This window comes from Vombatus ursinus, unplaced genomic scaffold, assembly GCF_900497805.2.
Source record: "Vombatus ursinus unplaced genomic scaffold, bare-nosed wombat genome assembly UNPS02015030.1, whole genome shotgun sequence".
NCBI lineage: Eukaryota > Metazoa > Chordata > Mammalia > Diprotodontia > Vombatidae > Vombatus > Vombatus ursinus.
Window position 1 is genome coordinate 670,583 of NW_020954808.1, and position 14,637 is coordinate 685,219.

The window sequence follows — 14,637 nt, forward strand, 5'->3', positions numbered from 1 at the left end:
ATTCATACTGGAGAGAAGCCTTATAAATGTAATGAATGTGGGAAAGCCTATACTCGAAACTCAACCCTTTTCACTCACCAGAGGATTCATACTGGAGAGAAGCCTTATAAATGTGAAGAATGTGGTAAATCCTTCAATGAGAGCTCTACTCTTACTGTACATCAGATGATTCATACTGGGGAGAAACCTTATACATGTAATGAATGTGGGCTATCCTTCACTAAAAACTCATTCCTTGTCAGGCACAAGAGAATTCATACTGGAGAGAAGCCTTATAAATGTGAGGAGTGTGGGAAAGCCTTCACTGAGATGTCAAAACTTAAAATGCACCAGAAGATTCATAGTGGAGAGAAACCTTATAAGTGTAATAAATGTGGGAAAGGCTTCACTGAGAACTCACGCCTTTTGAAACACCAGAGGATTCATACTGGAGAGAAGCCTTATAAATGTAATGAGTGTGGGAAAGCCTTCAGTCAGAGCTCAATGCTTATTAGGCATATGATAACTCATACTGGAGAGAAGCCTTACAAATGTAGTGAATGTGGGAAATCTTTCACTCAAAAGTCAAGCCTTTTCATCCACCAGAGAATTCATACTGGAGAGAATCCTTATAAGTGTAAGGAATGTGGGAAAGCCTTCCGTAGAACCTCAGCACTTAATAAACACCAGAGAATTCATACTGAAGACAAGCTTTATAAATGTAATGAGGAAACCAAGATGGCAGAAGAGAGGCAGCCATCCAAACGGAACTCTCCCAACATTCCCCTCAAAAAACCTTTAAAATAACAACTCAAATCAAATTTTGAAGCAGCAGAGCCAACAAAAGGTCAGAGTGAGAAGTTTTTTCCAGCCTGAGACAATTTAGGAGGTCAGCTCTTTTTTCCAAGGTGGTATGATAAGGGAGAGGTGTGGTCACTGCTTTCTTGAGCTGTGCTCTGCTCTTTACCCAGGAAGGGCCCTAATCCCCCACAGTTGCAATTACTACTGCTCCTCTTGGCCCTAGAACTATGACCCTGTTCCCTGCTGTCCTGCAGCCACAAGGGCTAGTGCTCCTTGTAGATTCTTATTACTGCCCTCCCCCAACTAGCTCTGAAAATAGCAGCAGGAAGAAGGCTGAAGCTTGGACTCACCTCTGGGGGAGCAGAGTCCAACTTGAATGTAAAGTTCATAGTCAAGATGTAGGCTGGAAAAGCGAGGAAACAACAGAAAAAATACTTGACCATGAGAAGCTACTACAGTGGCAAGGAAGATCAAGACACAAACTCAGAAGAAGACAACAGTTTGGAAATAGCTACAATCAAAGCCTCAAAGAAAAATACTAATTGGACCCAAACCCAACAACAGTTCATAGAAGAGATAAAGAAAAAAGAGTGGTAGAGGAAAAAGAAATGAAAGTGATGAGAAAAAAATTATGGAAAGAGAAATAGCAGCTTGATAAAAGAGGCACCAAAAATACCAAAGAAAATATCACCTTAAGAAACAGAATTGGCCTAATGGCAGAAGGATACAAAAATTCACTGAAGAAAAGAGCTTTTTAAAAAGCAGAATAGGCCACATGGAAAAGGAGGGACAAAAATTCACTGAAGAAAATAATTCTTTAAAAAAATTGGTCAAATGGAAAAAAAGGTACAAAAGTTCGCTGAAGAAATAATTTCTTAAAAATAAGAATTGGGCAAATGTAAGCTAATAACCCCACAATACATCAAGAAACATTAAAATAAAGTCAAAAGAATGAAAAAAGTGAATACAATGTGAAATATCAGAAAAATTACTGACCTACTAAATAGATTGATGAGAGATAATTTAAAAATTATTGGACTACCTGAAAGCCATGATAAAAAAAAAAAGAACCTAGGGGCAACTAGGTGACACAGTGAACAGAGCACCGGCCCAGGATTCAGGAGGACCTGAGTTCAAATCCAGCCTCAGACACATAACACTTACTAGCTGTGTGACCCTGGGCAAGTCACTTAACCCCATTGCCTAGGCAAAAAAAAAAAAAAGAGAGAACCTAGACATTCTATTTCAAGAAGTTATACAGGAAAATTGCCCCAATATCTTAGTTGCAGAGGCTAAAATAGAAATGGAAAGAATCCACTGATCACCTCCTGAAAGAGGTCCCAAAATGAAAACTCTTAGGGTATCATAGTCAAATTCCAGAACCCCCACATCAAAGAGAAAATATTGTAGGCACCCAGAAAGAAACAATTCAAGCATGATGGAGTCATAGTCAGGATCACAGAAGATTTAGTAGCTTCCACATTAAAGGAACAGAGAACTTGGAATATGATATTCCAGGGGGCAAAGAAGCTAGGATTATAACCAAGAATCACCTACCTAACAAAAATGAGTATAATCCTTTTGGGGGGAAATGGATATTTAATGAAATAGAGGACTTTTAAGCATTCCTAATGAAAAGTCCAGAACTCAATAGAAAATTTGAGATTCAAACACAAGACTCAAGGAAAACACAAAAAGGTAAACATGAATGAGAAATCATAAGAAACTCAATAGTTCAACTGTTTATATTCCCATAAGGGAAAAAGATATAGGTAATTCCTAAGAACTTTATTATTATTATGGCAGTTAGAAACAGTCTACCTAGACAGAGGGCATGAATGTGAGGCAATTGTGTTGGGAAGATCTAAAAAAAATTGAAGGGGTGAGAAAGAGGGATGCCCTGGGAGAAAGGGAAGAGAGAAGTAAAATGGGGAAAATTATTTCATGTAATAGAGACATGCAAGGAAGAGCTTTTACAGTGGAGGGGAAAATGGCTGGGGTAGGCAATGCTTGAACATCACTCTCATCAGAATCAGTTCAAAGAGGGAAACACACACACACACTCAATTGGATATTTAAACCTATCTTACCCAATAGGGAAATAGGAAGGGAAGAGGGTAAAAAGGGGGGGGGCAATAAAAAGGAGGGCAGATTAAGGGAGGCAGCAGGCAGAACAAAAAAGGATGAGGAGTAACAGGATAAAAAGAGAGAGAAGAATAAACAGAAGTAAATAGGATGGAGAGAAATACATAGTAATCCTAAATGTAAATGTGAATGGGATGAGCTCACCTATAAATCAGAAGCAAATAGCAAAATGGATTAGAAACCAGAATCCAACAATATATTGTTTGCAAAAGATACACTTGAAACATAAAGATGCACCCAGAGTTAAAATTAGGAGATGGAGCAGAATCCATTATTCTTACAGTCAAAGTAAAAAAAGGCAGGGGTAGTAATCATGATCTCAGAACAAGCAAAAGCAAAAATAGATCTAATTAAAAGAGATAATCAGGGAAACTACATTTTGCCAAAAGGTACCATAGACAATGAAATAATACATTTTTTTCCAACAAGTTTCTCTGATAAAGGCCTTTCCCCTCAAATATATAGGGAACTGAGTCTAATTTATAAAAAAAATAAGAGCCATTCCCCAATTGATAAATGGTCAAAGGATATGAAAAGGCAATTTTCAGAAGAAATTAAAGCTATTTGTAGTCATATGAAAAAAATGCTCTAAATCACTACTGATTAGAGAAATGCAAATTAAAATAACTCTGAGGTACCACTTCACACCTATTAGAAATGACAAATGCTGGAAGGGATGAGAGAAAATAGTTATACTAATGATTTGTTGGTGGAATTGTGAACTGGTCCAACCATTCTAGAGAATGATTTGGAACTATGTCTAAAGGGCTAATAAGACTGTGTTTAGCCTTTGACCCAACAATACCACTACTAGGTTTGTAATCCAAAAAGATAAAAGGAAAAGGACCTGTATGTACAAAAAAAAATTTATGGTAGTTCTTTTTGTGGTGGCAAAGAACTGGAAATTGAGGAGATGCCCATTAATTGGGGAATGGCTGAACAAGTTGTGACATGTGATTGTGATGGAGTACTATTGTGCTATAAGAAAGACTTACATGAACTGATACAAAGTGAAGTGAGCAGAACCAGGAGAACATTTTACACAGAAACAGCACTATTGTAACAATGATCAACTGTGAAAGACTTAGCCACTCTGATCAATACTGTGATCCAAGAAAATTCTAAAGGACTCTTGCTGAAAAATGCTATCTGCCTCCAGAGAAAGAACTGATGATTTCTGAGTGCAAACTGTAGTTTTCTCACTTTATTTTTCTTGCATTTTTTTTTGTTCAATATGGCTAATTTAGAAATATGTTTTGCATGATTTCACATGTGTAATTGATACCATATCACTTGCCTTTTCAATGGGGAGGGGAAACAGTAGGGAGGGAGAGAATATGGAACTTAAAATTAAAAGATAAAGACAAAAATAATAAATTTAAAAATAAACACAAAATAAATGTAATGAATGTGGAATAGTCTTTAGTCTCAAAGTTAACATGGTTTGACATCAGAAGACACATCGTAGAGTGATGTCTTATAAAATCATGAATAAGGAATAGCTTTTATAAGAAAGATACTACTGATTTTACACAAGGAGAAATATGATGGAGAGAATGTAGGAATGTATAAGATATGGGTAGTAATTTACTCAACATTTATGCCTTATTTTACACCAGAAGATTCACACCGAGTATCTAGGGCTGTCCTCAGTATATAAGTTATAAGAGAAGATAGTCCCATTAGAGGTGTCCCAACATTTTATTTGGGAGATGCTTTGACCCTTTGATGGTCTAATGACAAACATTTGGTAATCATTTGCTGAGAACACTGTACAAGGCATTCTTGGTCAAGGATGCCTTAAATGGCCCATTAGTGTTGTTGTATGGTTGTGAAATTTAGAACGCTAAAGTTTCCAAAAAATTAAAATTACAAAAATATTTGTCATAGCTCTTTTTGTGGTGGCAAAAAAGTAGAAATTGAGGGGATGTCCATCAATCAGGAAATGGCTGAACAGGTTGTGCTATATAATTATTATGGAATATTATTGTGCTATAAGATATGATAAAGTAGTTTATTTCAGAAAAAATATGGGAAGACTTATATGAATTGATGTAAAGTGAAGTAAGCATAACCAGAATAGTGTATACAATAACAATATTGTAACAATAATCAACTCTGAAAGACTTTACTACTCTAATCAATACAATGATTCACATCAATTTTAAAAGATTCATTATGAAAAAGCTAACCATTTCCAGAGAGAGAGAACTGATGAACTCTTGAGTACAGATTGAAGCATATTTTTCCACTTTATTTTTCTTGCTTTTTATATTTGGCAATGCTGATAATATAAGTATATGTTTTGCATGATTACACATATATAATGGATATCATATTACCTTCTCAATGAATGAGGGAGCATTTTGAATAAAACAGAGAATTTGGAACTGAAAATAAAAAAAATTTTAAAAATTAATATTCAGAAGACCAAGGAGAGGCATATGTTATATAAGAACAGGTAAATATGAAATCACAAAACATAGATGAACTTTTATGGAGAGATGATTACATGAATCCTTTCAGAAATCTATTATCATCACACATCCTAGAGGGAATTTAATTACACAGAGGGGCTGAAAGAAATGCTATTTTATGTTTTCCTGAAATATTTCCTTAAGTGAAGAATGGAAAGGGAGCATAAGAGGAGCACACTGGTTGGGGGAAGGTGGTGAAGGGAAAGGAAGAATGGTGAAAATTAATCACAGATTCTGGTGTGCAAATAGATTCCTCAAAAAATATATAAAGGGGTTCATAGGGAGTGGTATAGCAGGTGATATTTTAAACTCTCTGTGTTCTGAACTGGGCAAAGCAGAAAATGACACACACACACAGTTGGGTACAGAAATCCATTTTGCTCAATTAGGAAACTGTCAGAAAAGGAAAAGAGGGAACTACAAGAGAGGGCAAGTAAAGGAAGAGATTAGTTAGAAATAAGATAAGTTCTCAGAGAAAGAGCAGGAAACAGGGAAGAAGAGTATAAGAGAATAGGTTTGGGGGGATGCACAACCACCTTAACTGTGAACATAAATGGGATGAAGTCACCTATCAAATGGAAAAGGGTAACAGATTGGATTAAAAACCAGAATCCAACAATATGTTATTTACAAGAAATGCACTTAAAACAGAAAGATGCACAGGGTAAAATGACTTTATAATCTCAGAAAAAGTAGTAAAAATTAATTAGAAGAGATAAACAGGGAAACTACAATTTACTAAGAGGTATCATGGACAATGAATTAATATCAATACCAAACATAAGCCCCAAATATCACTGCATTCAAATTCTTTTAAAAAATTAATCATAGGGAGAAATATAGAGTAAAAGTATAATAGTGGAGATCTCAATTTACTCTTCTCAGACATATACAAACAAAAAGTAAAAGGAAAGAAAAAAGAAATGAAGGACCATCCCTCCTAAGTGCAAGACCTTAGAATAGTTTTATGTGGCAGACCTTTGGAGTTATCAAATGTCAATAGAAACTTTTCTCAGCTTTGCATAGTACCTTAACAAAACAAAAAAAAGATCATGTATTAAGGCACAAAGATGCTGCAAATAGATATAGAAAAGCAGAAATATTAAATAATCTTTATGGACCATAATGCAATAAAAATAATATTTAATTAATCAAACTAATTCCAGTTAGTTAGATAAAAGGAGACTTTGTCTGTGCTTTGTTATGGAGTAAAATGAGAGGAATTGGGGAGGAGAGTCTGGAGGATGGGATGGGTCATCTCTGTTACCCTGGGCAAGTAATACCACTTCTGGACTTCTGTTTCTGCAACCATAAAAAAAGTAGTTTAGACAAATATGACTTTGAAGGTCCCTTCTAGCTTAATAAATCTGTGACCCTTCCAGTTAAGAGAGAAAGAAACCATTCATCCAACTATCCCCTTTGGCACATCTACCCCTGGTGCTGCAGAAAGAAAATGAGACATTTACAAGCCACCTAGTCCAGTTGCCTCATCTTATAAATGGGGGGAAATTGACCTAAAGGAAACACAAGAATTGCCCAAGGTTAAGCAGCTACCACCTCTTGTCAATACCTGACTAGGATTATAGAAGTAAAGCTGGGAGGGAACTTAGAGGCCACCCCTGGAGATGTGTAGGACCCAGGAATCAGGGAGATTGGTTTTGAATTTTTCCTCTAATCTTTGTTAGCTGTGTGACTCCCTTCATCCCTCTGTGTTTCAGTTTTCTTATCTCTAAAATGGAGTCAATAATATCTATGGTATTTATCACAGAAGAATATTTTCAGATTCCAATGAGGTATTTGATTTGGCTTGTCACTTGTATAGAAACCCTAAAAGAGGCTGGCATTCTTGCACTCATTCTGTCCCTATTTCCAAGAAAGGGTTCTTTTACAATGGACTCAGTCAGATACCAAATGCTACAACAAAGCTGGCATAGGTTTCAAAAGGGACTAGATTATTTCACTACTATCATTTCCCATCAAAGGGTCCTTCTTCTCTGGACTCATACAATATTATGTCAGTTTTCATCATTGTCTAACTTCAAGAGAAAAAGAAAATATGATCTTGGCATAGGTTTGGGTCTATGCAACTCTCCTTTTGTCTTGACCCTCATTGGTAGTTCCAATAGACTATTGCTGGACTCAACCACTACCAGCCAGTGGGAAAACTGTAGGTTCAGAGGGACAGAAATGCAGACTTCTCTTTGATCTGGGATTCCTTCCCTGGTTATTGCCTACAGCTCCTTTGAGGGGCTGCAGTTGCAGCTAGGTGGCCTGGCTCCTAGATTGTGGAGGCCCTGAGTTTAAATCCAGACCTGAGACACTTATTTACCTGCATGACCTTGAGCGAAAGAAAGGGATCATTCATCCAATAATACCCTTCAAACATGCCAAGCCCTGGTGCTGCAGAAGACCTAAGACTCTTCCACATCATGTAGTCCAACTCCATCATCTTAAAAATGGAGGGAAATTGTCCTAAAAGAAACAAGAGATTTAACTTCTATCTACCTCAGTTTCCTCAAATGTAAAATGAAGATAATAATAGCACCTATCTCCGATAGTTGTTGTGAAGATCAAATGAGATAATATTTGTAAAATCCTTAGCACAGTGTCATGCACATAGTAGATACTGTAATTGCTAGACATGACAATGATGATGAAGCCTGGAATGGAAGCTGAGGCTGAGGCCCTGCTTAATTTCTAGGGTCAGAGCAACATAGACATCTTTTGCTTCTGAACTGGCTCCTAGCTCAGTCCAAAGTCCAAAGTCTGTTACTGCTACTCATTTTGAATCACCCTTCCTAAATGTAGGACTTCAGTTTACCCTACATCCGTGACTTGGAATTCCTAGGAAACGACAGAGCAGGCAGTGGGTTATTGTTCTTGCAGCCTACACACATTCAAGCCCTCCTTATTCTGGATCTGGGATCTCTTCTTACCCTGGTGCACAATTTCTCCTTGCTCTGAAATTCTGTGAGCTCCTAACCAGACCATCCCTGGTGTCCACAGACATTGTCCACCTCTGTTGACCTGGACTGCAAAAAGGACTTGCTGATTTTTTGTATTCTTGGCTTTTTCAATCAATCAGAATTTGATCTGGGGCATTTTCTCCATCTTTGTGGAGTAAGTGTGTTTGACAGAGCTCAGTTACTCCTTTTCCTCTGCCATCTTGACTCAGTCTTCATTCTTCCTAATTTTGCCACCTTCCCTTTTCATTCATTTTATGGTTGCTTTGTCTGTTCATATATTTGTAGTTACTGGGTATTTTATTTTCTAGATTCTTCACCCTATATAATTTCATATAAATCCTTGTGAACTTACTTTTTAAATTATTTTCATTACTGTCATTTTATATAATTAATTTTCTTTGTAATTCTGTGCATTTATGCTTTTAAAACCAATGATTCTGAGAAGGGGTCTATTGGCCTTACCAGACTCTCCACCAAGGCCCATGACACACAAAAAGGGTTAGAACCCTGCTCTGGAAAGTGAGACAATGCCATTGGCCTCCCTGAGTTCTTTTGGATCTCTCAGGGAGTTCACCTCCTTAGTAACAAGCCATATATCAATAAGGCTTTTTTTTTTTTTAAGGCTGTTGCTTGATTTTAATTCAGTCAGGTACACTCAAAGTATTTTCATAGTATGACCTCTGGATATTAGGAAACAGCCCATCACTATCTTATAAGCAGAGTGTAGCCTGATGGAAGCTTCCCATAATCTTTGGATCTGGCTCCAGTCCATGCATGGCTATGGTGGTTAGATGTCTCTTTGCAGCACTCTCCTCTGGGTTTTGTGGCCTAGAACCTGAAAGACCATTCTCAGAATAAGTACTAGCTATTGTTTCAGTCCCCTACAGAGCATCAGCCCCTTCAAAATCCTTTGAAGAGGGTTCCCTACACAGTTGTTTAACCCCACTGCCACCTTTGAGTTAGACAAAGAAACTGCAAATTTCTGAGGATGTAGCCTCTCCATCCCTAGGCTCAAGTATTGTTGCTGTTATTTAGTTATTTCAGTTGTGTCTGACTCTCCATATCCGCATTTGGGGTTTTCTTGGTAAAGATACTGGAGTAGTTTGCAATTTTCTTATCCAGTTCATTTTGCAGATGAGGAACTGAGGCAAATATGGTTAAGTGACTTGCCCAGGGTCAAAACAGCTAGTGAGTATCTGAGGCCAGATTTGAACTCAGGAAGATGAGTCTTCCTGATTCCAGGCCCAGCATTTTATCCTCTGTGCCATCTTAGGCAGCTGGGAACCATACCTAGGGGAAGGAAGTTCCAACTCTCCTTAGAAAACCTGAATGCCTCTGAAAGGTCTTGTGCTATGAAGTCTGGGGAGAAATTCCTAGGCTACCAGAGCTCTTTGCATACTACAGCTACCTGGAACTGGAGGGCAGCTATCTAAGAGAAGAGCTGAGATTCACCAGCCTGAGAGGCCCAGTAAATTATCTTAGGGGGCCAGGCAATGCTGATGCTGATTACATTTTATGAATGACTTTATCTGCTTTGAGATCTGATGCCAGCTACACAAGGAAGCTCCCTGAAGCCCAAGGACCTATACCTAGAAGGTACTTAATATTTGCTCCAGGAATTCCCCTGAAGAGTTTGAGTGCCAATTCCTACCTAGAGCTTTAGGAGCTAGTACCACATTTATCTCATACTGGAAGAGGGCCTTTGCCAGTGATCACCTGGGACTGGCTTTCAAGACCTCCTCATCCTGAGATCTGGCTCCCTCCTAGTGACAACACTGGTTGTACTTTCACTCAGAAAGCCCAAATGACCGATCATAGTTGGGGAGTCAGAAGCGTCCTTGCACCCTACTGCCAGTGCTTCTTTCAGACTCTGCTGCTGCCACTTTCATTCAACAATCTCTTTGCCTTTGAAGCTCATTCAATCCCAATTGACTATTCAGTCAAGCCTCTGGGAGTTATCTCCTGAAACCCAGGACATTCTCTCCTTCCTTCTTCAATAAGTTCAATGCTTATCACAATCTTTCCTTTCACCCCAATTTCCATGATTATATTAGGAGATTTCAGAAATCTTGATATTCCTTTAAGCACTCCAAATTCCTACATCCTCAATCCAGTCAATTCCCATGACCTCCATTCCACCTCAGCTGTGCATAGAGGTAGTTAGACTAAAGAGTTTGCTATCCCCTATATATGTGAACTGCAAAATACCATTAGCATTTTCCCTATGGCCCCTAACCCTATTCTTTGTCTTCACTGTGACATTATGACATCCAAACCTTAGTTATTTCCCAGGATGTCACCTGTTTTGCCTACTTTCTCCCCTCTTGCCTAACACCTTGGTTAGCCAGGTCATTTCTACACCATACTCTACACTCTTTGCCCTCTTATCATATTTCTGGACCATACCTTGGCAAGCTTCACAGTTGGATTACTTCCATCATCTCCTTTGGACATTTTTTCTGGGAATAAGCAGGTTCCAGGATCACGAGTGTATGAGTATTTCCGGGGTGTCCTTCCTGGGAAAGATTGGAAGATCTTTGTTGTATTCAAAGCCCAGTAAAGAGATAATGATCCTAGGGAGTTATTGGAAATGACTGAGTGTGAAGGGCTGAATTACTAGGGTACAAATACGGGTATTTGCTTGGGAGACACATATGCCTGATGTTAACCTCAATCTTTCCTTACCCATTGTCTCAGACCTTCCCTTCCTGGCTATATCCAAATACCCTCAGGTCTCCCACATCCTTAAAGATCCTTCCCATGACCAAACTAACATCTTAAGCTTTTCCCTTTCATATCTCTTAGAAGGTCAATTGACCAATCAAACAATAAGCATTATTAAGTGATGACTATGAACAGGCACTGTGCAAAGTGCTGAGATGCAATTCAAAGAATCCTTGCTCTGAAGAAGTTTACCATCACATGCAGAGACAACTACCATATATACAAATATAGAAAGCAGAAACTTAATAAATGAAAATATATGCAAAGTAATTACACTCTACATTCTTTGCCCTGAATTTCTCACATCCTAGCCACTTGCAATCTGGCTTCCATCTCTGTTTTGATAAATTATAATTGTTTCCCGAGGCCTCACCCTCCATTTACAGTTTTGTAAATATTGTAATGTTGAATGTCCTCTCCAACTTACATACTCTTTTCTAACTCAGATTCCTTTAAAAGGTTCCCACCTGATTCTGCTCCTTCCAGTCTGACATCTCACTTTTATTTGCTGGATCTTCAGCTGTGCCCTACCCTATCAGCATGATTTCCCTAGGGTGCTGTCCTAGGTCCTATTCTCTCATTTGTCTACCCTCTCTAATGGTGATCTCCCTGGCTCATACAGGATTCACTATCATCTCTATGGGGATGACTTCCAGAACTCATTATCTTTCCCCCTATACCCCTGTCCCCCTACCTTTCCTCTTATTGCAAAGGGCAACACCATCCTCCCCATCCCTCAGGCTTGAAACCTAGGAGTCATTCTGGATTCCTCACTGTCTCTTACTTCACCTATGGTCAAGCTTTTGCCAAGGTTTGTTGACTTCACCTTTGCAACATATCCTGAATATGCCATCTTCTCTCCTCTGACACTGCCACAACTCTAGTGCAGACTCTCATCACCTTGTACCTTGATATTTGCTTTGGGCTTCTGCTGGGTCTGCCTGTCTCTGGTCTCTCCCCACTCTGATCCATTCACCATTAAGCCACTAAAGTGATTTTCTGTCATTCCCCACCCCCCAACTCAATAAGCCCAGTGACTTTCTATTGCCTCTACGATCAAATACAAAATGCTGTTTTTGGTTTTCAAAGCTCTTCATAATCTAGCCCCTCCTACTTTCCAGCCTTTTTACGCTTTACTCTTTCTTTTTAAGGTAATTGGGGTTAAGTGACTTGCCCAGGGTCGCACAGCTAGTGAGTGTCAAGTGTTTGGTCTGAGGCCAGATTTGAACTTAGGTCCTCCCGACTTCAGGGCTGGTGCTCTCTCCACTGCATTACCTAGCTGCACCTCCCAACACATATTCTTTGATCCAGTGACATGGCCTACTGGCTGTTCCATGTACGAGACAATCCATCTCTCAATTCTTGGCATTGTCTCTGGCTGTCCCCTATGCCCGCAATGCTCTCCTTCCTTTTCTCTGAATACTGACCTCCCTGACTTCCTTTAAGTTCCAACTAAAATCTCACTTTTTACAGGGATCCTTCTCCAACCCTACTTAATTCTATTGCCTTCCCTCTGTTTATTAGTTCCTATTTATTCTATATTTAGCTTATTTTGTATATATTTGTTTGCAGGTTGTTGCCCCCCTCATTAGATTGTAAGCTTCTTGAGGGCAGGGACTATATTTTGCCTCTCGTTGTATCTCAAACACTTAGTACAGTGGCACATAGTAGGTGGTTAATAAATGTTTATTGAATTGAATTGAATTACATTCTAAGTGGGAGGACAATATAAAGTGGGGTAGTTGGGAAAGATGAAGACACACCAAAATAGTATTAGGTGCATAGTAAACTTTTAATAAATGCTTTTTCATTCTTCCATTTCGGATGTTATATACAGTTTCTTCCATTTCGGATGTTATATACAGTTGAACTACCGCAGAAATCTTTCCCAAACTCATAACATTAAAAAAAGCTGTTCTCCTGTATGAATCTTCTTATGGATAATACCATGAGAAAAGCTCCCCGTATTCATTACAGGCTTCTCTCCTATATCAATCTTTTTTTGTTTGTTTTTTGTTTTTGTTTTTTGATTTTTTGGTGAGGCAATTGGGGTTAAGTGACTTGCCCAAGGTCACACAGCTAGTACATGTCAAGTGTTTGGTCTGAGGCCGGATTTGAACTCAGGTCCTCCTGACTTCAGGGCCGGTGCTCTATATACTGTGCCACCTAGATGCCCCAAACCTTTTTATTTTTTTATTTTTTTTTTTGTGGGACAATTGGGGTTAAGTGACTTGCCCAGAGTCACACAGCTAATGGAGTGTTATGTGTCTGAGGCTGGATTTGAACTCAGGTCCGCCTGACTTCAGGGCTGGTGCTCTATGCACTTCACCACCTAGCTGCCCCCTATATTAATCTTCTGATATACAATTGGGTTGTACCTCTGAAGGAAGACTTTCTCACATTCATTACATATATAAAGCTTTTCTCCAGTGTGATTCATCTTATAGCTCACAAGCACTGAGCTCTGAATAAAGGCTTTCCCAGATTCATTGTTTAAGTGTTCTCTCTAATAGAAATCATCTGATTTACAGTAAGATTTGAGATCTGCCTGAGAATTTTTTCCCACTCATCACATTTATGAAGCTTCTCTGGTATGAATTCTCTGGTGCTTAATAAGGGTGGAGTTCTGAGTAAAGACTTTGCCACACTAATTACATTTATAAAGCTTCTCTCCAATATGAATTGTTACATGTAAAATAAGAGTAGAGCTCTCAATGAAGGTTTTTCCACACTTATTGTATTTATAAAATTTTATGATCGTATCTATTTTCTGATGTGAAATGTTAGAACAATGACTTAAGGCTTTGTCACATTCCCTATAGTTATACATTTCATCTCCAGTTTGAATCTTCTGGTATTTGGTTATTTTTCTCATATCTCCCTCCGACTTTAGCTCCCAACTCTTTTTCCAGGATCCATTTTCACCATATTCCCCAGAAATAGAGAAGCAATGATCAGCATTGTACGGTATTTCCATTTTCACTCTATGGGATGACTCTTCTTCAGGAATGTTCTCTTTTGAAACTACCTCTGTGGTTTTTCTTCTAAAAGACGTCTGGAATACACACAATATAGTGCACAAACATCTTCATTTTTCTGAACTTTGAGAAAAGAAACTGGGGATGAATTAAGGCAACTGAAAGTGATGCCCAGAGTAAGGTATCACCTGGTGGAAACATTTTTTAAAACCTCCATTTTATTTCTCTAGAAACATTTTTAAAATAATAGTTTATTTTTCCTAATTCCACATAAAAACAATTTTTAACATTCATTGTTTTTTTTAAGTTTTGAATTCCAAATTCTATCCTTCCTTCCCTCCCCTCCCTCCTTCCTGAGATGGTAAGCAATCTGATGCAGGTTATACATGTGCAAACACATCAAACTTTTCCATATTAATCATTTTGTGCAAGAAAACTTAATCAATAAAGAAAGAAATAAAAAAGGAAGGAAGAGAAAAAGAAAGAAAGAAGGAAGGAAGGAAAGGAAGAAAGAAAGAAAGAAAGAAAGAAAGAAAGAAAGAAAGAAAGAAAGAAAGAAAGAAAGAA

General features: G+C 38.3%; 1 protein-coding gene across 2 annotated transcripts in view; it reads left to right on the forward strand.

The window, feature by feature from the left end:
• Nucleotides 1-14,637, forward strand: part of LOC114030972 (zinc finger protein 501-like) — a 156,855-nt gene that overhangs the window by 123,141 nt on the left and 19,077 nt on the right. Inside the window, exon 3 of one of the 2 annotated variants that reach the window (XM_027845943.1) lies at nt 1-808. This exon is cut by the window's left edge and continues 917 nt beyond it. The exons of the other annotated variant lie outside the window; for it this stretch is intronic. Within the exon in view, the coding sequence (XP_027701744.1) occupies nt 1-786 (786 nt within the window). The 3' untranslated portion in view covers nt 787-808. Of the gene's footprint in view, nt 809-14,637 lie in introns of those variants that run through there. 2 annotated transcript variants of the gene reach the window in all.